At 43.1% G+C, this 24,934-nt stretch overlaps 2 protein-coding genes across 6 annotated transcripts in view; one reads left to right on the forward strand and one right to left on the reverse strand.

The window, feature by feature from the left end:
* Positions 1 to 487: 487 nt before the first annotated feature.
* On the forward strand, positions 488 to 17,543 carry SPICE1 (spindle and centriole associated protein 1). 5 transcript variants are annotated; one of them, XM_072398440.1, is made up of 18 exons: positions 488 to 617; positions 3,392 to 3,487; positions 4,012 to 4,059; positions 4,899 to 5,045; positions 6,159 to 6,261; positions 7,191 to 7,312; positions 7,628 to 7,719; positions 8,748 to 8,866; positions 8,949 to 9,089; positions 9,621 to 9,883; positions 10,265 to 10,396; positions 11,269 to 11,410; positions 13,189 to 13,350; positions 13,617 to 14,032; positions 14,533 to 14,701; positions 15,733 to 15,832; positions 16,182 to 16,266; positions 17,380 to 17,543. In XM_072398440.1, the coding sequence occupies exons 2-18, from the start codon at positions 3,392 to 3,394 to the stop codon at positions 17,431 to 17,433; spliced, it is 2,391 nt and encodes a 796-aa protein (XP_072254541.1). In that variant the 5' UTR covers positions 488 to 617; the 3' UTR covers positions 17,434 to 17,543. The 5 variants fall into 5 exon arrangements, with proteins under 5 accessions (XP_072254541.1, XP_072254543.1, XP_072254544.1 ...); XM_072398442.1 differs by having other exon boundaries at positions 14,551 to 14,701; XM_072398443.1 differs by having other exon boundaries at positions 13,617 to 14,014.
* Positions 17,544 to 18,796: 1,253 nt separating this feature from the next.
* CASR (calcium sensing receptor) overlaps positions 18,797 to 24,934 on the reverse strand; it is a 39,119-nt gene continuing 32,981 nt past the window's right edge. The window contains exons 5-7 of the mRNA XM_072398439.1: positions 24,431 to 24,667; positions 23,980 to 24,103; positions 18,797 to 20,603 (exon numbers count right to left, since the gene is read on the reverse strand). Of these exons, the coding sequence (XP_072254540.1) occupies positions 19,195 to 20,603; positions 23,980 to 24,103; positions 24,431 to 24,667 (1,770 nt within the window). The 3' untranslated portion in view covers positions 18,797 to 19,194. The remainder of the gene's footprint in view (positions 20,604 to 23,979; positions 24,104 to 24,430; positions 24,668 to 24,934) is intronic.

Below are 24,934 nucleotides of genomic sequence, written 5' to 3' on the forward strand. Positions count from 1 at the left end.
GGGGGTATGAAGAGGGACAGTCCCTCCAAATCAGGGGCAATTGGGGGTATGAACCTGTGAATCCCAGAACACTTGGACCCACCCCAAGCCAAACCTAAGTTTTGGAAGTGGGGCAAACTGGCGAATTGCTCGGGGCCCCCACCTTATGCAGAGCCCCAACTAACAGAAGGGCAGGAGGTGCGGGGAGCTGGATTTTCTCATATTTGCCCAGTAAATCCCACCATTTCCCCAATCCAAGATGGCGGCACAGGCTACACAATGGATTATACTGAGTCGCTGTAATGAGGTTTTTGTTGTCAGGTGACAGGTTCTCTTTATTTATTATTCTATGAATATTTCCTATGATGAAGACAGAAAACTGAAACAAATACTCAGCACGCCCTGCACATTGGCAGCCACAGGCACTTGGTCACGTGTCTAGGTATGGAAGGGAGATCTGTGACGTCATGTTGGTTCGAAGTCGGCTCCGCCCCTGGACTGGAATGACAGTTGCTGGGGTGTTGTCATGGTAATAACCGGAAGTGAGGTCATACCCGCATCTCCGGCGCGGATTGGAGCTTGGAGCGGCGGTAATGTTCAATCCCGGGTGAAGGAGAAGACTGCAGGGAGTAAGGAAGGTGAGGGTGGCTGTCCTGGCCCAGGAAGGTGGGGGGAGCGGTGTCCCGGTGTGGGGATGTCAGGGTCACTGGAGGGTGGGGGTGCTTCTGGGTATCTGCACACTGAGGTTCCGGTTCCTCTCAGGGGAAGGATATCGGGGTGTGAAGGGTTCCGGCGGTGCTGGGGCACCTCTGGGAATTTCCTTATTTGTGTTCTTAATTTCAACATTCCTTGTTGTCACTGGTAGATATTATTGTTGTGGGGTGTCACTGGCGGGTGTCTGACGGGGTCACTGCTGAATTTTGACATTCTTGGGGTAAGTTGGCTGGTGTGGGGATTATAGGGGTGCCACTGGCAGGTTTAGGGGTCCTCCAGGAGTCTTTTGTGGATATTTAGGGTCTGGGGGTCATTGGAAGAATTTGGAGAACTCAGAGTGTCCCTGGTGGATATTGGGGTTTGTTAGTATGGGTGTTGAGGTTCTGGGGGTCACCAGCTTGTGTAGGAATTCTAGGGGGGCAATTGAAGATCTGAGGGTGTCCTTTGTGGATTTAGGGGTTCTCGGTTGTCACTAGTGGCTGCTGAGTTAGAAGTCTTTGAACCCAAGAAGCAACACTGGCAGGTGTCTAGATTCTGAGGGGGTCACTGGGGGAATTTGGGGGTGTTACTGGCAGGTATTGAAGTTCTGAGGGGGGTCATTGGGATGTATTGGGGTTCTGGGTTGTCACTGGTTAAATTCTGAGTTCTGGGGATATACCTGTCTTCAGTGGGGATTCCAGGGGTGCCACTGGCAGGTGTAGGGGTCCTCTAGGAGTCTCTTGGGAATATTTAGGTTCTGAGGGTGTCATTGGCAGGGGTTGGAGATTTCAGAGTATCCCAGTGTGTCTAGGGGTTCAAAGGGGGTCATTGGTGCATATTGGGGTTATGCGGTGTCACTGGTGGGTGCTGAGCCTCTGAAAGTGTCCTTGGTGAATATTGGGGTTAATGATGGGTCTAGGGGTTCGGAGGTTGTCATTGGTGCATATTGGGGTTCTGGCTTGTCACTGGTAAATTATGGTGTCCTGGGGCTGTCACTGGCAGGTGTAGGGATTCCAGGGGTTCCATTGGAGATTTGAGGGTGTCACTTGTGGATTTAGGGGTTCTGGTGTGTGCTGATATTCTGAAAGTGTTTGAAGCAAAGGCCAAACATCGGCAGGTTTCTGGATTCTGAGGGGGCCACTGGGGGATTTTGGGGGTGTCACTGGCAGGTGTCTGTGTTCTGAGGGGATTATTAGTGCATATTAAGGTTCTAGGTTGTCACTGGTGAATTTTGGAGTTCTGTGGATATACCTGGCTGGAGTGGGGAGTCTAGGGGTGCCACTGGCAGATGTAAGGGTCCTCCAGGAGCCTCTTGTGGATATTTAGGTTCTGAGGGTGCCAATGGCAGGGGTTGGGATTGTGGAGAGTTTTTCTGGTGGGTGTTGGGGTTCAAAGGGGGTCATTGGTGGATATTGGGGTTATGAGGTGTCACTGGTGGGTGCTGAACCCCTGGAAGTGTCCTTGGTGAATATTGGGGTTAATAATGGGTCTAGGGGTTTGGAGGGTGTCATTGGTACAAATTGGGGTTCTGGGTTTTCACTGGTAAATTATGGAGTCTTGGGGCTGTCACCGGCTTGTGTGGGTTTTCTAGAGGTTCCATTGGAGATCTGAGGGTGTCACTGGTGGATTTAGGCATTCTCTGTTGTCACTGGTGGATGCTGAGATTCTGGAAGTGTTTGAAGCCAAGGAGCAACATTCTGCAGGTTTCTAGATTCACTGGCAGGTGTCAGGGTCCTGAGGGGGTCACTGGTAAATAGTGGGGGTGTCACTAGCAGGTGTTGGAGTTCTGAGTTATCATTGGTGCATATTGGGGTTCTGGGTTGTCACTGGTGAGTTTTGAAGTTCGTGGGGTATAACTGGCAGGTGTAGGGGTCCTGAGGCAGCATCTTTTGAATAATCATTTTCTGAAGCAAAATTTGGAGATCTTTTCAGTGTCCCTGGTGGATATTGGATCTATGAGGTGTCACTGGTAGGTGCTGAGCTTCTGGAAGTGTCACTGGGGATACTGGGGGTTGTCACCGGTAAGTTTTGGAGTCCTGAAGCTATCACTGGCAGTTATAGGAATTCTAGGGGTTCCATTGGAGATGTGAGGGTATGATTATTGGATTAAGGGGTTCTTGGTTGTCACTGGCAATTGCTGAGCCTCTGGAAGTATTTGAAGCCAAGGAGAAGCACTGGCAGGTGTTGGGGTTCTAGGGTTTGTTCCTGGCAGGTGTCAGGGTTCTGAGGGTTCTGATAAATTTAGGGTTCAGAAGGGTCCTTATAGTAAATATAGGGGTTCTGGGTTGTCATTGGTGTTTGCTGAGCTTCTGAAAGTGTTGATTGCTGTATATTGGGGTTGTAAATAATGGCTGTAGGAGTTCAGGGGGTGTCACTGGTCCATATTTATTTGGGTTATGAGGGGTCACTAGCAGGTGTAGAGATTGAGAAGGTGTCACGGGGGGGGGGGGGGGGGATGCGGGGTGCTGAGTTTCTGGAAGTGTCCTTATTAGATATTGGGGTTTTGTCTTTAACAAGTCTTTGGGTCCAAAGAGCAACTGGATTCTTGGGGTGTCCCTGGCAGGTGTTGGGGATTCTCCAGGTATCATGAGTGGGTATCACTTGTAGGGTTGGCACTGAAGGATGTGGGGGCAGGTTAGATTAGTGAGTAAGTTGTCAGTGGGTAATAATCTGATTATCTCAGTGCTGCAAATCTCACCCTCATTTCTTCTTCCCACAGATGTCAGTGCGGTACAGTCGTCCCCTCAGCGGTCGCCCCGGTCTGAAGAAAACAACCACCAGGAAGAAGCCACCACCAGTGCGGCAGGCCTGGGATGTGAGTCTGTGTGTGTGTGTGCACCGATCTCTCAGTGTTACATGGAATGTCAGGTGTCACAGTGAGGATCTGTGCAGTTAATAAATGGATAAAATGTTTCTCACCAGGATAATGGCATTATTTATACACAAATAACATTTTTCTATTTGATTCATTTACCCAAGGGGCAGTCAGCTGAGAAGAATGCCGTATATCAGCAGGGTCACCACTTGTAGAGGATCTGTGTTTTTTACCAAGATCTCCACATTTCATAGTTTACTAGAAAGATGAACAAAGAAGTGGTGCTGTTCTATCTGATTGCTGCATTCATATGAGTTGCTGGAGCTGTAGCTAACCCAGGGAAATAGACTCTGCTAATTGGTCCAGCACCTTCACATGTTCTGCTTTACCCCGGATGTACCAATTTTGTTAGGGCAGTGATCCAGAACTTTTCTGCCCTCCGTAATATTACCCCTGTCCAAGTACCTGCAGGAAAATGTCTGGCTCAATGTTATTAATGACAGATTAACTTCTCTGTGTTTCAGAGCTCAGTTCAAGATCTCAGCGTTTACCGGGCCACTCCAGAGGAGCTGGTGAGTAAGAGTAGCCGTTTTCGTGGAGATTTATATTGTTTGGTTGAGTTTCTGTATTAGAAATCCAGTATTAAATACCTTTGCTTTGGGTCCCCCCTGGCACTGCAGGAGTAAAAAAAAAACACTGTCCCCCAACAGCCACCTTTGGGGTCTCCTTGGGTCTGCTGCATGCTGGGGTCCCATCTTCTGACCCTCTTGTCACTACTTTGTCCTTTAGAGATATAGGGGTCTGGACAAGTAGCCACAGCATACCAAGGCAATGGCAGGTAACACCCCTGGAAGTACCAAGTGCTTAGGATACTGATGGAGGCAGCAGAGTTGGAATGGAGACGTGTAGAATAGACAGAACAATGAAGAGGCTTCTACAGGGAGTGCCATTTGCATTAACTGTAGTGCCATTTGCATTAACTTTCCTTGTTTTAGTGTCCCCCTGTGCGGTGGGGATGGGAGCTCATATCAAGGAAAATTTTGGTACATTTCTTAGTAGTATGTAAAAAAAAAAAGAAAATTAAAGTCCCATAAAATAGGTTTAGAGTTTTAAAAAGTAACTGTAGTGCCAAATGACTTTAGGTTGGGCACCAGGGCACCTCGGGAATCAATTCACAGCTACCCAAGCACTGCCAGCTCATAAAAGCCTTTTGGCACAAGATGTAAACAGACGCTGCAGGCCACAGCTAATGTATTGGGATGAATATTTATCTGGAGAAGGGGAGGGTGGACAAGTGTAGATCAGGAAAACCGCAAGTGAACATATAAAGTTATCTTATTCGTAAACTATTGGTATTTTTCTGTCTAGGTTCCTGTTTTAGATAATTTTAATGATATTTGTCTGTATCCAGGCCCACAGACACGAGATCCACAAATCCAAAAATAAGCATCTAGCCCAGTGGGAACTTCAGGAGAAATCTCTAAGGAAGAAGTTGAGGAAAAATAATGGAGGCGCTCCAGACCCCCTGGAGGAGCGAAGGCTGGCCCTGATGATGGAGGTAGTTGGAGAAAATGTTCACAAACATAATAAAAGCCAACATTCCTGTTTTACCTCTTAAGAGTCTTTTCCTAATGGTGACGGCTGCAGCGGAACAACAGAAATGAAGCTGAGGTTTCCCTAATGGATTCTCAACGGCCAAAACCCCACAGAATCTCCAGGGGACATTGACACCTTACTGGTCAGGCAGTAAGCGAGAGTCATAGCCTTCGGATTAGTTAAATTTCTGATGTTATGTGGCCAGCCATACATGTATCTTGGGGTGGATTGTATCCTGGGTCTACATTAAAATGGCTGCTTTTAATTTTCTTTTTTTACTTTTCCCAGGCAACACTCACCACATTTAGGTTGGTGTAAAAAAGGCAAAGCTGTTCAAATCCAAGAGTTGTATGATACTGGTTTTAAAATTTTATAAATACTATATAGTCTCTCTCTGTCCCCTGCACTAATTCTTTGTAACCCTGAAAGTTATTAATCTTCCAGTTTGAACAATAACCAGAGTAATTCAACCCTTCTCCTCTGAGTGTGGGCTGTCATGGATATGCCTTTGCCTTCAATCCAGAGAAGACCCCACAGCCAATAGGAAAGCTGCACATCACACAAACAGTGGCGTGGACTTTTTAAGAAGAACCCCCCCCCCCCCCCCCACACACACACACACACAGGAGAATGTAGAGTAAAATATTAGCCTCTGTATAACAGGGCTAGACTGTGAGAGGAAGAGACAGCATAAAAGGCCAGTTTATGTTCATACAATGTGACTGGTCTGGTATACGCCCAATTCTTTAGTTCCCTGCAACCAGGACTCGCTATATGCAGCATAATATTTTAATAAGATAATAGCTGTTATTGCACACAAATTGTGGCTATTGTATACCCTTCAGGGTAGGGTCCTCCTCCTCCTGTGTCCCTGTCTGTATCTTGTCTGTCATTTGCAACCCCTATTTAATGTACAGCTCTGCATAATATGTTGGCGCTATATAAATCCTGTTCAATAACTGAGAAATCCATTTAAGTGGAAATGTCTCTGTCCATTCATTCATCTTTATATTGGTATTATAGTAGTATTCCGACTTGAGTATTTAATATGTGTCTTTATTTCCTCTCTTTCCAGATCCTTTCTGATCAGTATCAGATGAAGGATGTTCTGGAGCGATCAGATCGTGCCATTTCCATGGTAAAGGATCTGTTTGGGGACGCCCCCCGCAGGCACACAGGTGATACTCCTATTAATAATAGTGTAATTGTAGAAAAAAAAATATTTGCTGGTAAAAAAAAAAAAAAATCGACCTTCACCTAAATCATATACAGGTACATATTGACAGGATTTGTAACATGTTGGCCCTGATTTATTAAAGCTTTTATTAAGGCTGGAGAGGATACACTTTCATTGGTGAAGCTGGGTGATCCAGCAAACCTGAAAGTTATTTACTAGCAAATGTTTTGAATCCTGGACCAGATCTATTCCAGGTTTGCTGAATCAGCCAGCTTCACTTTTTAAACTGTATCCTCTCCATCCTTGGAAAGCTTTAAAAAATTAGGCCCATTAACCCCAAAATTATACAAACAAGTATACATATTAGTAAATACATCAAACTTTAGGAGTAATTTTCTCCTATAAATTTGCTCTAAAGACAGAGCCTTTCCCCCATGGGCTTTATATGACATTGATAATAAACCTTAACCAATTTCTTTTTCCAATTGCTTTTCACTCTTAGAGACTTTTTAATATGAATGAAACCTTGTAGCTAAATATTTTTTTTCTGTAGAATATTCTCCTTTAAAAGGACCTGCTAGCCTAAGGATCAGGTAGAAAGATTTCTATGTACTGTGTTTGCCAAGGATTAACACACAGACCTCTATATTCCGGGATTAATAATAAATAATAATAAAAACAACAGTATTTATAATTCACCAACATATTATGGAGCGCTGTACAATAATATATATATTTATAGCCCTTTTTTATGTACAGCCCTCCATAATGTTGGTATATATGTTATGTTGGTATATATATCCATATGTAAATAAATAAATTCATCTCAATATTTCTCCGTAAGTTTATATGTGTGTATCTCTGATCTATTCTGCCATCAGTAGAAGTATCTAAATGTGTTCCAGCATTCACCAACTTTTTTCACTTCAGGCTTTCCAAATGTCACAATGGCTCCATCATGCGATTTGGAAACGTCCCGAGGTCCCATAGTGCAGAGAAAAGACCCTCCCACCCACCTATCCATCCTTAGCGAGAGCGTCATGGACTCCCAGGTAACAAAGACCAATTGTTTAGATCAATTAACCTAACTGCATGTTTTTGAAATGTGGGAGGAAACCAGAGTACCCGGAGGAAACCCACACAAACACACGGAGAACCTGCAAACTCCATGCAGATAGTCCTGGCCAAGATTTGAACCTGGGACCCAGCGCTGCAAAGGCCAGAGTGCTAACCACTGAGCCCACTGGGTATTACTGATAACTCCATTAGGAGGAACCATTAGGAGATGTAAAGTGTTCAGTTTTACATACAGTTTTTATGTTTCTCTGTAAGTCAGGAAATCTTATGATTTGAAATATTTGATTTAGGCTCTTAATGAGGTGGATGAAAGTGAGTCAGAGAACAGCGATGATGAAGTGGATGTGTCTATTACTTTCCAACCCAACCTGAAAACTGACAGGTGAGTCCTCATGTGTGCATTGTATATAGGTAAGGAGGAAAGAAAAAGAGCTAAATTCCTTTCTAATCAATTATCTTTGTTTTAATGCCAACCTTAAATTAAATGGAGAAAAGAGAGGTTAGACAGTTCTATCTGTTGCGTAGCTAGATCCAAGGTACTGCACTTTTTGATAATGGATAGGCTTAATTTATTAAGGAGAAAACGAGAATTACCATAGCCTCAAGCAGCCGTCATTACCAGTGATCCTCTGGTAAATTTGTGTCTCTAAAAGTCCCCTGTGATTGGCCAGTGAAAGCACATTCTTCTGTCGCTCTGCTTTCTCTATCTATTACCAAGCTCCTTTGCACCTCAGCACAACCGGTTAGTTTTTTGTGCTTCATCTCTTACCATCCCTGAGCTCTGCGTTACATAAACAGCAACAGGCCAATGCCAAATCACATTCAGCTACTTCTTGTTTTGGGAAAAAATACATTTAATATTATTGTTATTACACAGTATTTTTATAGCGACGACATATTTCACAGTGCTGTACAGTCCATAGTCATATCATTAAGGGTCTCACAGTCTAATGTCCCTACCATAGTCATAAGTCGTTAAGACAGTCCAAGGTCAATTTTGAGGGGAAGCCAATAAACCTAACTGCATGTTTTTGAAATGTGGGAAACCCACGCAAACACAGGGAGATCCTGCTATCTCAATGCAAATAGTGTCCTGGCCGAGATTCCAACCTGGGACCCAGGGCTGCAATGGCCGGAGTGCTAACCACTGAGCCACTGAAATTATTAAAGCTGCATCAGTGTTCAAATCAGATATTTTTTGAAGCTGGGTGGGAAGAAATTGTAAGCTGGTGGCAGCTTCTTTATTGTGATCCAACTCTTTAGTAACCACCCAAAACAGCCGAGTGGGTACTGAAATTTGGTGGCTGGTGCGCCCGACTAAAAGGGTGAGAACACTGTGCATTAATATATTCCTTTTTATATGATGAGGGTTATATGATGGTCTTATGTGTTTTCTCTCCTCTTTTCCAGGGTTTACCAGATAATAAATGTAGAGTCTTCACATCCCTCATCTCATCACCTAGCAGGTGATGCAGACAACCTGTTTGTGACACCCAAAACCACTGCTCACCCCACAAATAGCCAGATAGGTAAGATTTAGGGGTACACTGGTGGGCTGATAATCAGTCTGTAAGTATATGAAGCATTTGATGTTCCAAAATCTCTCCACAGCACTAAATGCCACCACAGCAGTGAAAAAAGTGAAAAGTCGCCTGGTGGAGGAGGAGCAAGAAGAACCTGAAGATCCAAAGTTGGCGATTGGCCGAGTATTGAACCCAAATCCCCCAAATCGCCATCAGCTTCCTGCAAAAGGTAAGAGGTGTGCTTTGTCGCAGAGATTAAACATTATGCAAGGAATAAAATTTTTTATATTTAAATATTCAATATAATATTTAATTTGGTACCCTGAGCACAAAACAGTCAATTCCATTACACACTGGCAGTTGGTTCCTTCTGTCAAGCTAACTGAAGGTTTAGAACATTTAAATTCTTATTATTATTATTATTATTATTATTATTATTACTCAGTATTTATATAGTGCTGACATAGTACGCAGCGCTGTACAAAGTCCATAGTCATGTCACTAGCTGTCCCTCGAAAGAGCTCACAATCTAATGCCCCAACCATAGTTATAGGTCTTTTAAATACAATCTAAGGACAAGGAGAACCTGCAAACTCCATGCAGATAGTGTTCTGGCCGAGATTCAAACCTGGGACCCAGCACTGCAAAGACTAGAGTGCTAACCACTGAGCCACTGTACTGACATTTTAGATACTGCATTTCTTATGTGTGTCTGACATATATGTTATATTATACATATATTTTTTCTGTTTTGCTGCAGTAAAGAAAAAGCGCTCTCCACGCAGCCCCCCCAGTCACAGGACCGAGTCTCTTTCTGCAGCCTCCGCGTGCGAGTTGTCCAGCTGTAATCAGTCCAGTCTGGATGTCCTGAACCACATGATACAGGAAGTGGAGCAGGAATTGGAGGACTATGAGAGGCAGACTGGCAGGGAAGTGGGCACCATACCAAAGGCTCAGGGATTGACGGGATTCACCATGTCCTTAGTGGGATCCATACGGCGGCTGGTGTCTTACCTGAAGGAGGTGAGACTGAACACAGTGGCTATCTGCCTTGCACATAATTTGTCTGGAACTTCTATTTGTATAAATAAGAATATAAATAATTAAATTCAAATCCTTCCTTATATAAAGTGCAGTGGAGAGCTTTAGATGTATAATCCTTCCATAACCATTTGAATCAAAATTACGCATTGTGAACTGCTTTCTTTTCTCTATTGATTGTGCTTTTGTGTTTTCTGTATTGCTACCTTTTGAAAATATGCCACTGATATGAAGGAAAATGTTGGAAAAACCTCATTAGGGGAACTAAAATATTGTTTAATAAGAATAGCTTTGAATGAATAAAAATCTGAGCCCTGTGATGTGTCTAATGAGGTCATGTGACTATTCTGCCATATATCGCAGGGTGACCGGAGGTTGAATGATGAAATTTTGCACCGGGAGCGCTTGCAAGAGGATCTCGATGAGCAGAGGCTGCTGATTGATGCGCTTACAGCTGAAATAATCTCCATAAAAGAAAACTGCTCCATGTCTCCGGTAATCTCAGATGTCAGTGTTATATAATTGCTGGGTGAACCAGCCAAGAAAGTGACTTAAAATAACAATTTAAAGCTGGAGTTTAACCTGAGTATATTATATCATTTCTTGGAAGCCCCCTCCTTCTTCTTCAATATAATATGCTGATGACATAATTGAGTAAACCCCTTCCCTTTTTAATACATTTTTTCCCCACTAAGTGACATCTTCATGGGGTCTCTGTGCAAGGCAGGTAGATCTCTTCTGGTGGGAGGGGTCCAGCAGAGTATTTCAGTAAAGGAGAGTTATAGAGGAAGGAGCAGAGTCCTCCAGCAGAGTATTTCAGGGGAGGAGAGGCATAGAGCATGAAGCAGAGTCCTCCAGCAGAGCAGAGTATTTCAGGAGAGGAGAGTTACAGAGGAAGGAGCAGAGTTCTCCAGCAGGGCAGAGTATTTTAGGATACATGTGTTTTATAGCAGAAGGAGCAGAGTCCTCCAAAAGAGTGTTAGAGGAGAGTAATAGAAGAAGGAGCAGAGTATTAGAGGTGAGGAGAGTTTTCGAGGAAGGAGCAGAGTCCTCCAGCATGGCAGAGTATTTCAGGAGAGGAGAGTTATAGAGAAAGGAGCAGAGTCCTTCAGTAGAGTATTAGAGGAGAGGAGAGTTATAGAGGAAGGAGCAGAGTCCTCCAGCAGAGCAGAGTATTTCAGGAGAGGAGAGTTCTAGAGGAAGGAACAGAGTCCTCCAGCAGAATATTTCAGGAGAGGAGAGTTATAGAGGAAGGAGCAGAGTCCTCTAGCAGAGCTGAGGATTACAGGCATCTGCGAAATACATAAAAATGGTAAACTATGCTTTGATTGTTTTTTTTATTTTTCCTGGTTTTCATTCATCCACAGCTCAGTCAGCAGTCGGTGTCTGATGATTCCCAATCTCCCCCTGTGGAAACATTGGATGCCATTCCTGCAGCTAAACCACAGCAGAGAAAAACCTCAAAGCGTTCATTGTCTGCCCAAGCCCTGAGTCTGGTGACGGATCTCGGTAAGTTATTATTTATATAATATGATCTCCTGTGATGTTTTCCTTAGGAGGTGATATGGTACAATACAGAACGAAGATCACATGACAGGAACAGGACGCCATCGCTCAGGGGGCAATGCACACAAGCTGACAGTCTAGATCAGGGGTGACAAACTCAAATACACAGTGGACCAAAATAAAAACTTAGACAAAGTCGCGTGCCAACCTTGAAATTTATTGAAAAAATTGAGGAAGTTTTTCCTTCTCTTTAGATATAAAACCTTGATGCAATCACGACCGGCATCACTTGGATAACAGCAGGCTATGCACTGCCCAAGACATCGCTAAATGACACAAGGCCGTGGGTCGCCAAGAAGCCTCTGTAACTCTAAAAGCCTCCTGGCACCTCTTGCATGTAACTGAGGGGGAGTGCTGGAAATGCATCAGTTCCCCATACATTCTATCCTTCCACCATCTGTGTGGAAGGCTGGGACAATATCGCCTGTACTTCTATCATGATTACAATTTCAATTTTATAAATTGTATGTTATATGACTCCAAATATACCTTACCCACAATATATATGTATATTATGCCAAAAAAATCCCTGCCTTGTGTTTTCTCTCATTTTGACACCTCTCAGGTGTAGCTGAGGGGGAGAGCTGGAAATGCCAGACGTGGCTCTTGCGGGGCTAAATCTTATGAGTGGCCCGCCGCTGGAAGTCCCTGTTCATTGAAATAGTGCCGCTACTAAACATTCTCTGCACTATTTGCGACTATAAAACAGCCCAATGCGGGGCCACGCATAGGTAGAGAGCCCACTGGCCTATAAACCCGAGTGATGCCCGGAATAGTAGTAGCGGCGCTATTCAAATGCAGCGGCGGGTCAGCTGCAGTTCATATTTAGGATTCCTTTGGGGGCCAGATTTGGCCTGTATGCCAGAGTTTGACACCCCCTGGTTTAGATAAACCTTCCCCAACATTTGTAACAGGAGGAGCCCTTGAAATGATGTCCAAGAAGCCCTGCTAATTATTAATTATTGTATAAATATGTACAGCTCGCTTACATTAGTGAACAGCAAGTTGAGATGAATAAATAAAAACATAAACACTGTGAATTTGACATTCTAATTCCTCCTTCCAATGGTGTGCATTGGGAAGAATTCCCCTTCACATTGTAACTGTACAGGATTAATACCCCCCATTTCAGCCTGCAACATTTTAACTTTGCCACAAGGTTAAAAGCTCTATCAGGGGCTGATTTATGTCAGACATTTGTGAACATATCCAGGCGCTATGAAATCCATGTTATTTCCAACGTCCCTGCTGAATAGAGTGTAGGACGATTACAGATATTGGATAGCGATAATTCTCATTTGTCTTCTGTTTAGTGTTCCGTGCTTTGCTGATCTTACAGGTTTGCCGTGTTGGACAAATCTGTCTTACTTAGTTAAGTATTGATTTTGCTGACATTGGTAATGGTTCGGGTAAGTTGTGCGGCATCAGCTTTCTATTAAGGTTCCAGCTGAGCTGCTTTACTCCATACAGATGTGTCAGCATGGAGTGTGACAGAGTGCGGGGAGGGAACATGTATTTGCTCTGCCTTCTCCCATGTGTCCAGACGTGCAATCACTAAGCTAAACTAAGCTGTTGCTGCACTAATGGTGAACATGCTGTCTCTACAGTAATGCAGTAATGCAGGAGTTGGTTGGGGCCTGATGGATTTCTGAGGTTGTTTCATTATAAAAGATTTTATGTCTTGTCATTGCATTTATACATTCTCTTAATGTTTTCTCTAGGTCTGCAAGATGTAAAGGAAGGAACGGACGCGCCTGCTCCCCTTTGTGACAAACCTGTGGAAGTGAATAAGGATGTCGGCTCTCTGCTTGGTTTTGAGACGGCCATCATGCTGTCTCCACCTCGACAGAGAACGCGAGAGGAGTATGAAGAGCAGTATTCATGTGTGTAGCTTGTGTGAGACTCATATGTGTGCCTCCCCTTTTTCTTTTCTCTCTCTCCCTCTCTTTTGCTGTCTCTCCCTCTCGTATTTTCACCCTCTATTGCTCGCTCTCTCCCTCTCTGTTTCTGCAGATGTTAAGACATGCAGACATTCCAACTGATAGCTTTGTGACTGCTTGGATTACTTGTAAGGTGTCCAGCAGAAGTCAAAGCATAAAATATGTCCAAGTGAAGCAATGTTGATTAATTTGTCTTTTCTTTTACACAGTACAAAATGCATCTCTCAGATCATCTACAGGTACTGTGACAAGGCACCTGCGCACGAAAGAAGTTCAGGGGACCTGCAGCAACTCCTCTGACTCTACTACCACAGAACAGAGATTGGGATTGCCCCAGGATCAGGGAAGAAAGGGGCAGAGTTCAGCTTCTGTTAGCTCTTCTCAATCTTCTCGCCCATCTCCCAGGGACCTGAAGGATGATAAGTGTCATACAGACCAGCAATTGGCGACAGAAAACACCTCCCTATATAACGATGACATTGCAGGCCGTATGGCTGAACTGACCTTTCAGAATAATGTATTAAAAGCCCAACTAAAACAGCTCGGGTGTAATACAGCATTGGGCTCGAGCCTGGTAAAGCCGAATGACGGTGGAACTGCTGTACAGGTGTGTGCAGAGACTAAGGTAAGACACTGACACCTAGTGGCTGCAGCAGAGTATAACAACCTGTCATAAAGAATTCTTCAGCTGACCATAAACTATGCAGTCAGTTTACATTCTCCCTTAGATCTACTAACAACTATGTAATTTAAGGGATTATTTAGATACAATTGAATGGATTGTTCAGGTTTATATCATTTTGGTAATTTCAAATGAAATGGTGCTCTTCTGGGAGTATCTAATTACTGTCTGTGCTGATCCAGCTACGTCATTCCTCTCCTCTCTACATAACCTAGTAATTGTAAATGAAAGCATAAATGGAAATATTTTAGAGTATCACTTGAGTGTACAACTTGGAGTCTGTCAACCAATCTTTTAAGACCTTATACATTATTAAGGTCCTATACATTTTATTTCTAGTCAAGTCTGCCCAGAGGCTTTTTGTTCTTGTTAAGGAATCTTTTACTTATTACTACGTATAGCAAATTATCTATATGATTCCTATTCTATATTTTTTCTAACAGAGCATCTCTCTGGCACAGACTCCCATGACTCTGGAGCAGAGGATCGCAGAGCTGAACCGGCAGAGCGCTGAAGCCCGAAATAAACTGCTAAGCCTGATTGAGCAGCAGAAACAAAGTACTGTCGTCTCGCCAGCCATCTCCCCCATTACACCTCAGGATGAAAACTCCGGTGAGAGGCCAGGATATTCATTCCTTTTGTATAATTCACTTTTGTATCACCAAACATCTTATAAAGCTGCCATCATTAATCCTTTCCTCCAGCCTTGCACAGTTGTGCAGAATCTAAGCAAATCAAAATAGATTCATGTATTTCCTGTCTGGTGACTCCAAAAAAAACAGGAATGACTACACAGGACCTCATATTTTCCCGCAATACATGTTTTTCTTCTTGGCACGGTGGGGTTAAATTACAAAATGTAACCCTCTGTGTCCAAGACGTCATTTCAAGAGGATTGTGATGATGCGTCAGCATGGGGAGAGATCCGCAGAGGTGTCTTAAACTAAGAGACAACCTAAAACTAACTGTAGACAAGGCTGGGATTGCATAAAATGTGCTATAGGTAATATTTCTATATAGCATTCAAACAGAGTCCATCCTTGTTATATTTTGCAGCCTGCAGTGCCTAAAAAATTGTTTCCATGCAGTGTACTTTTCATTCATCAGCCCTTTATATTGGTGGACACAAAATGATTTCTACAGAAACCCCGAGTGGGATCTTTGTCCATGTGGGGGGTGCAGCTTACTACATTACTACATTGTTTGCTCTTGGCTTTCCTGCCTGGCATTGTGTCTAAGAACATTTTCTCTTATAAGTTTCAGTCTTAAGCAGGGTCCATGTAAACGTTGGCCATAGCCCCCTTACATTTGTGTTTCCATCCTGGGTGCATTTGGACTATTAGGGTTGAGAGACCATGTAGTCCCAATGTGGGTGGTCGTGTGACTATTGAGCAACGTCTGCAGTCCACGCAGCCTGGTATGAAGTGTGCCGGCCCTTTGTCATAATGCCACTGGGAATTAGGGACCAGGTAGTCCTGTCATGAGCAGTTATGTGACCCTATGTGAGTTGTTAGGAGTGAGGGGCTTTTATGATAACAAATTGTAAGAAATTGAAAACAGAATTTTGAGAAAATTCTTAATGCTGTAGGTTTCCTTGATGGATGTAAATACTTACAAACTATCCTCCAATTTTTTATTTGCAGGAAGAAGAGAACGCGTAGAGGCTGTGATCCCAATGCCTCGTTTTACAGATTCCTCCATTGAAGAGACCCCATCCCCAGACAGCAGGAGCAGTGGACGCAGGTAAAATGCCTACAAACCACCTGAAATTGCAGATTAGCCTGGGAGTGTAAATCTAGAGATTGGAAAAATGAGAGAGAGAAATCATGGCAAAGGTGATGAATCCCAGCATTATTGAGGAGGATATCTAGTTAAAGAACCAGTGATGGTGCATAGGAATTGTATGTACATCTCCTGGCCAATAATACCTCCAATCCCCCTCCCCTTACCCAAGACTTTTTTTTTTTCCGGTTCTGTGGGACACATTTATAAATCCCTGAGAAATTATTAACTAAAGTTGCTGTCTTTCCTAAAGTTCCTTCAACTTCCTGGTCTGCAGAGCTGACACTCTGTTTTTATCCCCACTGTGTAGGTCCAGTGCATCTCACAGGTCCGGGTCATCAGTGAGCAGTTTGTACAAGGGAGAGAGAAGCACAGGGGATGTCCCATGGACAAAGGTACAATAATGTGATGATACTGTTTTTGTAATACTGATAATCCATAACAGCAGGTCTATTTCTGCTGAGCTGAACTACATTTATATAAGTGCAGTTATGAAGTTTGACCTTAAGTATCTCACCCACTCTTTAGATTTATTCTAATACAACTCTGATGGTTGGCAGTTCCCTGTTTGTTCACAGGTAACAGTAGATGTGCCTTCCTTTTATAACCCCATAGACTTCTATTGAGCTGTGTTTAGAGGCAAGTAGAAAAGATCCCATAGAAGTCTATAGGGTTGTACACATCCAAATCTAGAGACATCCACTAGCGGGGTTAGAATACTAATAAGCAGAGATAAAAATTTGTGAAGGTGGAGGTTGGGTTACTTTAGGTCTGGGAAAGGAGGCAAACTGGACACCTGCACTTTTAGGAGTGCAGGTCTCTTGATTGTGATCCTGTCATTCAAAACTGAGCTGAAAGTGTATTGCAAAGCCCTCTTTATGACTTGTGGTCTCCTACCCCTCCTTCGTTCTCGGGCCGCAGATTCTGTCAGTCTCTTTAGAGCTCAAAACTTTGGGAGTGTTTGATGCTTGGGGCCTCCCATCACATCCTGCGATTCCATTCTTCAACCTTTACGTCAAGGCTCTGTCCTGTAGTGACTTGGTCTGAGAAAGTAACCACAACGCATGTCTACTACCACCCACTACGCATAGTATAATACCTCTCCTATTACACAGAATGGAGGTAGGAGGTGTGTAACACTGCCGAGAGGAGAAAATGCTTCTTCTATTACAGGGGAGTTGGAAGTCACGGGACACTGGAGAGGAGAGTATAATACCTCCTTTTATGCTGGTTAAAGTGCACCTGTACTTTTAATTGTCCTGATCAGGAGTAGGCAGATTCTTGTGGTGACCTTTCATAAGCCAGGAGAGCAGCTGATGATTTTTTTTTTTTTTTTGGGGGGTGCGGGGGCTTGCAGTGCTGGTACTTCCTGCACATGTTAGCAGCTTGTAGATGAACCAACCTTTTTGTACCTTCAGGTTGGTGACTACAACAATCATGAGGCATTGCTTCTAATATATCTCTGTTTCTCCTCTATCCCCCCCTCCCACACTGTGTTTCTCCTTTAGGTCGGAAGGCAGAAGGAAGAAGGTTGGTTTGCCTTGACAGCCCATGTTTCTTAGGCCTCAAATGATTTTATAATCACATCTGATCAGTGATCAGAGATATTCTGTTTTATATATGTTAATGTTACAATTATTTATTATTTTTAATAAAAATGTTTTTGTCCTTATCTATATTATGATTATTTAAAAAAAGATGTGCTGATGGAGCTGTGTCAAGAAAAGGGCAAGCAGAGGGGAAATGGGTGACCAGTATTGCCTGTAACATTTGATCTGTACTGATTTTACTGTGCCTTGATTTACGCTGTGTCTCAATGACGGTGACCATGCAATAGCAGAACTTTGCTTTTTTTTTTAAGACAAAATTGCTGCCCCCATCCCGATAACTGGTGCTTTGATATATGGTGGGATAATAATGAAGCAGCAGGAGAGGTGAAAACACAGATCAACACAATGAGCCTTATTTATCAATGCTCTCCAAGGCTGAAGACAATACACTTTCATCAGTGAAGCTGGGTGATCCAGCAAACCTGGAATGGATCTGGTGCAGGATTCAAAACCATTGCTAGGAAAGAGCAAATGACTTTGAGGAAATCCTTTACAGGGTTGCTGGATCACTGGGTTCACTGAGAAAAGTGTATCCTCTCCAGCCTTGAAATGCTTTAATAAATCAGACCAAATGGATAGAGCAGAAGAGAGGGGAACCTTGCATTGCAGGTCCAAGATCAGAAAGGAGAACGGTGAGCAGCACAGTATGTTTATAGCGCTGACATTACGCAGCCCTGTACAAACTTCCTAGTCATGTCACTAGCTGTCCCTCAAAGGAGCTCACAATCTAATGTCCCCATCTCAGTCATATGTCTTTAATACAGCCATATTTTCGGGGTAGCCATTTAACCTAACTGCATGTTGTTTTGGAATGTGTGATTTGAACCTGGGACCCAGCTCTACAAAGGCCAGAGTGGTAACCTCCGAGCCACCGTGCTGTCTAGGCACAGCAAGTGCAACAAACATGTATGCAGATCATAATTTACCCTCGAGTTGGACTTGTGCCGGTGACTATTGTCACTACTTGAGGAAAAAGCTGTTTCAGTGCTCAAACTATCACATGCTATGACAAATGAAAGACAAATTTATGGACAGGAGATGTGCTTTTACAAACTCTCCAATGGGACACGGATGGTAAAAAAAAATCGCATAACTGTTCTCTACTCCTTCCAAATGAAGAAAAGTTTTGGCTAGATGTAGACTTTGAAGCAAAAACTTGTACTGTCTTGCCAGTTGTTGATTTCTGCAACCTATTACGTGTTTTGAAAAGGTTGATTTTCTTTTTTCAGATAAAACAAAGTTTGACATAAAGTTCTTTGTATACAGTTTATTTGTTATTTTTAATACCACCAATGCAGACAGACCGAGTTCATCAATATAACCCCCCAACCCCCCTCCCATCCAGGCATCGGAGAACAAAAAATCGGCACCACAGTACAAGCAACTCACAGGTTTTAAACAGACTCAACTGGGTACATATACACAAATATAAGGTCATCGATTACCACAGGTCACTATTTCACCTACAAGGAGTCCATGGCTACTGCAGTTCCTCAAACAGCAAACAGAAAAAATTATCCACAACAGGAAGTATATGTGAATATGAAATAGCAGACTTAAGACAAATGTATACATTCCTTCAATCGGTCAACATTAATACACAGAGGGAGAGAGAAGTCTCCAGTAAATTGAATGTACGCTCCATCGAAGATGAGTCTGTTCAATTTGAAAGATCTCATTCTTATCAAGGTCAGTCTAAATGTAGCATCTTAATTAGGATTTAATCATGTTCTCTGTGATCGTTCCATCAACCTCATTCTTGGTAATCTCTGTCTGAGCTGATGAAGCCGCCATGCTTTGGTTGTCAGGGCTGGCTTGGCTGGTGGACTCCTGATGCTCTGACTCGTCGACGTTGGAGGCTGTTCGGAAGCTGGACTCGCTCCCGCCATCGCTGTTTTGGAGCGGGAGTAAAGCTTTATGTCTCATCAAACTGTCATCGCTGTTCTTCCCTTCCAGGGAGTTCTTTGGGTTCATGACCTTGTTCGACACGGAATTCTTGGAAGGTTCATCAAAGCTCAGGGATAAGGTAACCGTGCCACTGCCAAAGCTGACTTTCTGCTTGCAGCTTCTGGCTCGCTCGGCAGCCGTGAAATGTTCATCATGGTTGCTCTTGCTGCTGATGGAGGACGATGGGGTAGAACCTGCAGATCCTCCCAAGCTGTTGGACCTTTTGTGGGACACGTTACTACGCCTCAGAGTAGCCCGGGCTGCGACCTTAAAAGCGTGAGCCACCGTGCTACAGCGAACTTCTTCGATGGTGTTTCTGGACGGTTTGAACAAGATGATGTAGACCTTATTGAAGAAGATGCAAGCCAACAAGCCGAAACTCGAGGCCAGAATGGCGATGATCTCTACAGCCGAAACATACTTCCCATAGGTGCTTACGTAAGCAGGAATGAATGATATCCAGACGATGAAGAATATAAGCATGCTGAATGTGATAAATTTGGCTTCGTTGAAATTTTCCGGCAGCTTCCGGGCCTTGAAAGCAAAGAAGAAGCAAATTCCCGCCAGCAAGCAAATGTAGCCAATCAGAAACCCGAGAGCCATTAACGATCCTTCATTGCAAATGACAAATATGATTTCATCCTCGTGATTCTTAGCAGCCCTCGGAGGTGCTGTGTACAACCATATGATGCACGTCACTATCTGCACAAAGGTGCACAGAAAAACCAGAAGAAACTGGAGGTTTAGGCCCCACCATTTCCGCTGAAAGCTTGTGGGGATTTTGGCCTCAAACACCAGCAGTATGCGGTTGGTTTTGACCAGAATGCAGGAGATGCAAAGAACAAAACTGATGCCGAAAGCCGGTTGCCGCAATCGACATGTCCAATCCTCCGGCTCGCCAATGAAGAAGAGGGAACTGGAGAAGCAACACAAAAAGGAGAAGAGCAGAAGATAGGAGAGATCGCGGTTAGTCGCCTTCACAATGGGTGTGTTGCGGAATTTTATGAAAACGCTGAGGACGAAGGAAGTCAGAAATATTCCCAAGATGGAGAACATGGTTAGAGCGATCCCAAATGGTTCAGTCCAAGACAGGAACTCGATCTCTTTAGCTACGCATGATGTGTGGTTTTCATTGGACCAGTAGTCCGCGGCACATTTTTCACAAGCGCTTGCATCTGGAAAAGAGAGCAGAGTTAGCACCAGAGAAATATAATGGAGTCACTGTAATCCCAAAAGATGATTTTTAATATACAGTTAGGTCCATAAATATTTGGACAGAGACAACTTTTTTTTTCTAATTTTGGTTCTGTAAATTACCACAATAATTTAATTTTAAATGAAACCGCTTAGGAGCAATTGAACTTTCAGCTTTAATTCAGTGGATTGAACAAAAAGATTGCATAAAAATGTGAGGAACTAAAGCCTATCACAATCACTTCATTTCAGAAGCTCAAAAGTATTGGACAATTGACTCAAAGGCTATTTCATGGGCTGGTGTGGGCAATTCCTTTGTTATGTCATTATCAATTAAACAGATAAGTGCTTGTATCTGGAAGATTTTGCTGTGATCAGACAACATGCGGTGAAAGGAGCTCTCCGTGCAGGTGACACAAGCCATCCTTAAGCTGCAAAAACAGAAAAAAACCCATCTGAGGAATTGCTACAATATTAGGAGTGGCAAAATCTACAGGTTGATACATCATGAGAAAGAGACAAAGCACTGGTGAACTCAGCAACGCCAAAAGACCTGGACGTCTACGGAAGACAACAGTGGTGGATGATGGCAGAATCATTTCTATGGTGAAGAGAAACCCCTTCACAACAGCCAACCAAGTGAGCAACAGTCTCCAGGAAGTAGGCGTATCGATATCCAAGTCTACCATAAAGAGAAGACTGCATGAAAGTAAATACAGAGGGTGCACTGCAAGGTGCAAGCCACTCATAAGCCTCAAGAATAGAAATGCTAGATTGGACTTTGCCAAAACATCTAAAAAAGCCACCACAGTTCTGGGAAAACATTCTTTGGACAGATGAAACCAAGATCAACCTTTACCAGAATGATGGCAAGAAAAAAGTATGGAGAAGGCATGGAACAGCTCATGATCCAAAGCATAGCACATGATCTGTAAAACATGGCGGAGGAAGTGTGATGGCTTGGGCCTGCATGGCTGCCATGGCACTGGGACACTAGTGTTTATCCATGATGTGACACAGGACAGAAGCATCGGAATGAATTCTGAGGTGTTCAGGGACATACTGTCTGCTCAAATCCAGCTAAATGCAGTCACATTGATTGGGAGCCGTTTCATAATACAGATGGACAATGACCCAAAACATACAGCCAAAGCAACCCAGGAGTTTATTAAAGTAAAGAAGTGGAATATTCTTCAATGGCCATGTCAGTTACCTGATCTGAACCCAATTGAGCATGCATTTCACTTGTTGAAGACTAAACTTCGGACAGAAAGGCCACAAACAGCAACTGAAAGCCGCTGCAGTAAAGGCCTGGCAGAGCATTAAAAAGTAGGAAACCCGGCATCTGGTGATGTCCATGAGTTCAAGACTACAGGCTGTCATACCAGCAAAGGGTTTTCAACCAGGTATTAGAAATGAACATTTTATTTTCAGCTTTTTAATTTGTCTATTTACTTTTGAGCCCCTGAAATGAAGTGATTGTGTAAAAAAAAAAGGCTTTAGTTCCTCACATTTGTATGCACTCTTTTTGTTCAACCCACTGAATTAAAGCTGAAAGTCTGCAGTTCAACTGCATCTGAGTTGTTTCATTTAAAATTAATTGTGGTAATGTACAAAACCAAAATTAAAAAAAAGTTGTCTCTGTCCAAATTTTTATGGACCCAACTGTACAATAAAGTAATTGACAACATCATTATGGCTTTGGCAATTTAAATGACAAAATCTCTAGATAATGGCGTAAGCAATGTATATTCAACCAAAAGAAGCCCAATCTATCCAGCCATACTGAGTGAGCAAAATTGCTATTAATACTATACCATATTCTCATCTCCCACTACATTATGGTGTTGGTCAGTGAGAAGAATGCACTCATACCCTGCTGGCCAGTGGGAAAAATGTCACCCTTACAGATGGCCAAAAAGATCTTTGGTGTCCCCTAAACTGACCTGAGGTTGCTCATTGTTTAATGAACCCTTAGCAACCCATGAAGGAACCCTTGGATGTCTATCCACTGTACATGTTTAGCTTGAGGACAAGACAACCACTGGACATTTGTGGAGTCACAGCCACCTGATGTTGTACTTTTTTGTTATGGAATAAAAGTGTTTATCTTCCTGGTCTCTTTATGTATGTATCCAATACCTCCTGTCTAATCAGAACTATTTCAGCCAGCCAAAATGATTCAATTAGAGAACCTAACTGAAGGTATATTCTCAATGACATCTCGAAGGCAAAGCAAAGGTTGCTTGCCTTGGTTGCTGTTTCACAGATCTGCCACTAGGTGGCTCACTCACAGCACCAAAACCCTGACCAGCAGACCTTACATAAATTTGGCTACTTTCCCTCTACTAGTAATTATTAATTAATAATCACTTTAAATTGAATTTAGGAGGCATTGTTCATATAAGAGTGCTACATAGCGGAGAGGCTCAACAAACATCAACAGGCTTGCAGTACCTGACCTTGGTGTGTCCTATTCTGCACAATGCATCTGTAACTTCTATTGTCACAAAGAACCCAGCAATAGGTTAACATTTGCTGTAGTTCTGATGCTGATTCTCCCAGGGGATCCCAACTCTGACCCATTACTAGTAAAGAATATCAATGTATCTCACCCTGACAGCTAACTCCCCTTCTCTATTTGTGTTCTTATATTGTTCCAACCCCTAAAGTTAATTTATAACTTTTACTTTCCTCCCAACACATTAAGACCAACAGATTCTGTTGGGTTTTCAGTACAATCCTGATGAATAAACTGACCCTTAATTTAGCCAAAACCTTTTAACATTTGTTATATGCTAAATATGAAAATGAGTTCCCCCCATTAACCTTTAAATTAGTTGTGAATGTGCAATTGCTAAGATCAGAAGTAAAGGAAGTCCTATAATATTTGGCATCCCCAGCATCTCTGCTGTATATTGTATACTCACTATCTGTACAGCACCGCCTAGTGGCTCATTGAGAGAACTATATCCCATTCACACATGATTGGCAGCAATAACATACAATAACAACAAATTAACGATTATTTTGGAATTTTAACAGGTTCTTATGATCATGTAGAGCTTTATGTACTCTATTAAGCAGTGTTTGTTCCTGGGTGGTGTACACCTCTACAGTATCATGCAGCAACATTCATGTTTGCAAATAAATCCACTTCCAGAAGTTGGGCATAAATGTGGATATCAAGCTTCAGCGGCCTGACATCCCCAGATTTTGGATTATTATTGGGTGCTGACAGCTATCAGCTCTGTGGTGCGTATCGCAGTGCCAAACGGCCATCATCAATTCTGTGCCATGAGGCTTCTCCAGCTAACAATGGGAACAGTGAAAGGCTCCATCTTTATTTCTGTTTACCTGTCTCATCGGAGTACTCGCCATCTGGGCACGGCTCACACATGAAGCAGCAGGTCGGTTCACCTTCAATAATTCCTTTCCGGGTGCCTTCATGGCAGATCCGGCTACAATTGGAGAATGGAACCTGATGGAATGGAAGAAATGGTAAATATTATTCAAGAAAGCTCAAAGTTCAAAACTTTTCAGGAAAACTTTATTTTTCCTTAATTTTCACCTACTGATTTCTGTTTAAGGGTGGCAACATTCCTTGCACTGTATTAATGGAGCTGGATGTGTTGTCACTCTAGCATGGGATTATAGACTCTCCTGGTGGACATTGCAAGCTGCACCCACCAATCAATTACCAGCAGGAGGTCAGATATGGAGGTTGTTAACTTTTACTATATAGTATTTTGGATTGCATTTTTTGTACAAAAAAAAAAATCACAAGGGACCCAACGACGTCACCTACCTCTCGTGAGAATCCGCTCCATAGGATCTTGCTCTCGTTAATGAAAAGCCTCTCCCCCTTCCGGGCGTACACATTGTAATGCCCAATGTCCTCAAAGACAACTTCATCCGATCCGTCTTCCTTGGACAAGTGCCAGTTAATGATGGTGTAATTGCCCACCAGGTCTCCAAAGTCATTGAAGTCCACTTGTTCCCCCATGTTATTGGTGAAGTTTAGGTGCCGCAGATGTTTGAGGACCTACAAAATGCAGAAATATGTTTATTGTCATTCTCATGGTCAAGAGAAACTTTATCAATGCTGGGAACTAAAGTGCTCATCTGAGATTTATGAATTTCAAGATTCTGGTAGCAAACAGATTTCACCATCCAAGGAATGAAGAATACTAGACTGTGGTGCTGCTCAAGAGGAACAAGTCCAAACTAGACTGTAGACCTCGAAAAGGGGCTTCATGCACTACCCCATCACCAATGACCTCCACTGTGTCAGGGAGGTCACCCCACCAAG

The sequence above is a fragment of the Pyxicephalus adspersus genome, chromosome 1, assembly GCF_032062135.1.
Source record: "Pyxicephalus adspersus chromosome 1, UCB_Pads_2.0, whole genome shotgun sequence".
Taxonomy (NCBI): domain Eukaryota; kingdom Metazoa; phylum Chordata; class Amphibia; order Anura; family Pyxicephalidae; genus Pyxicephalus; species Pyxicephalus adspersus.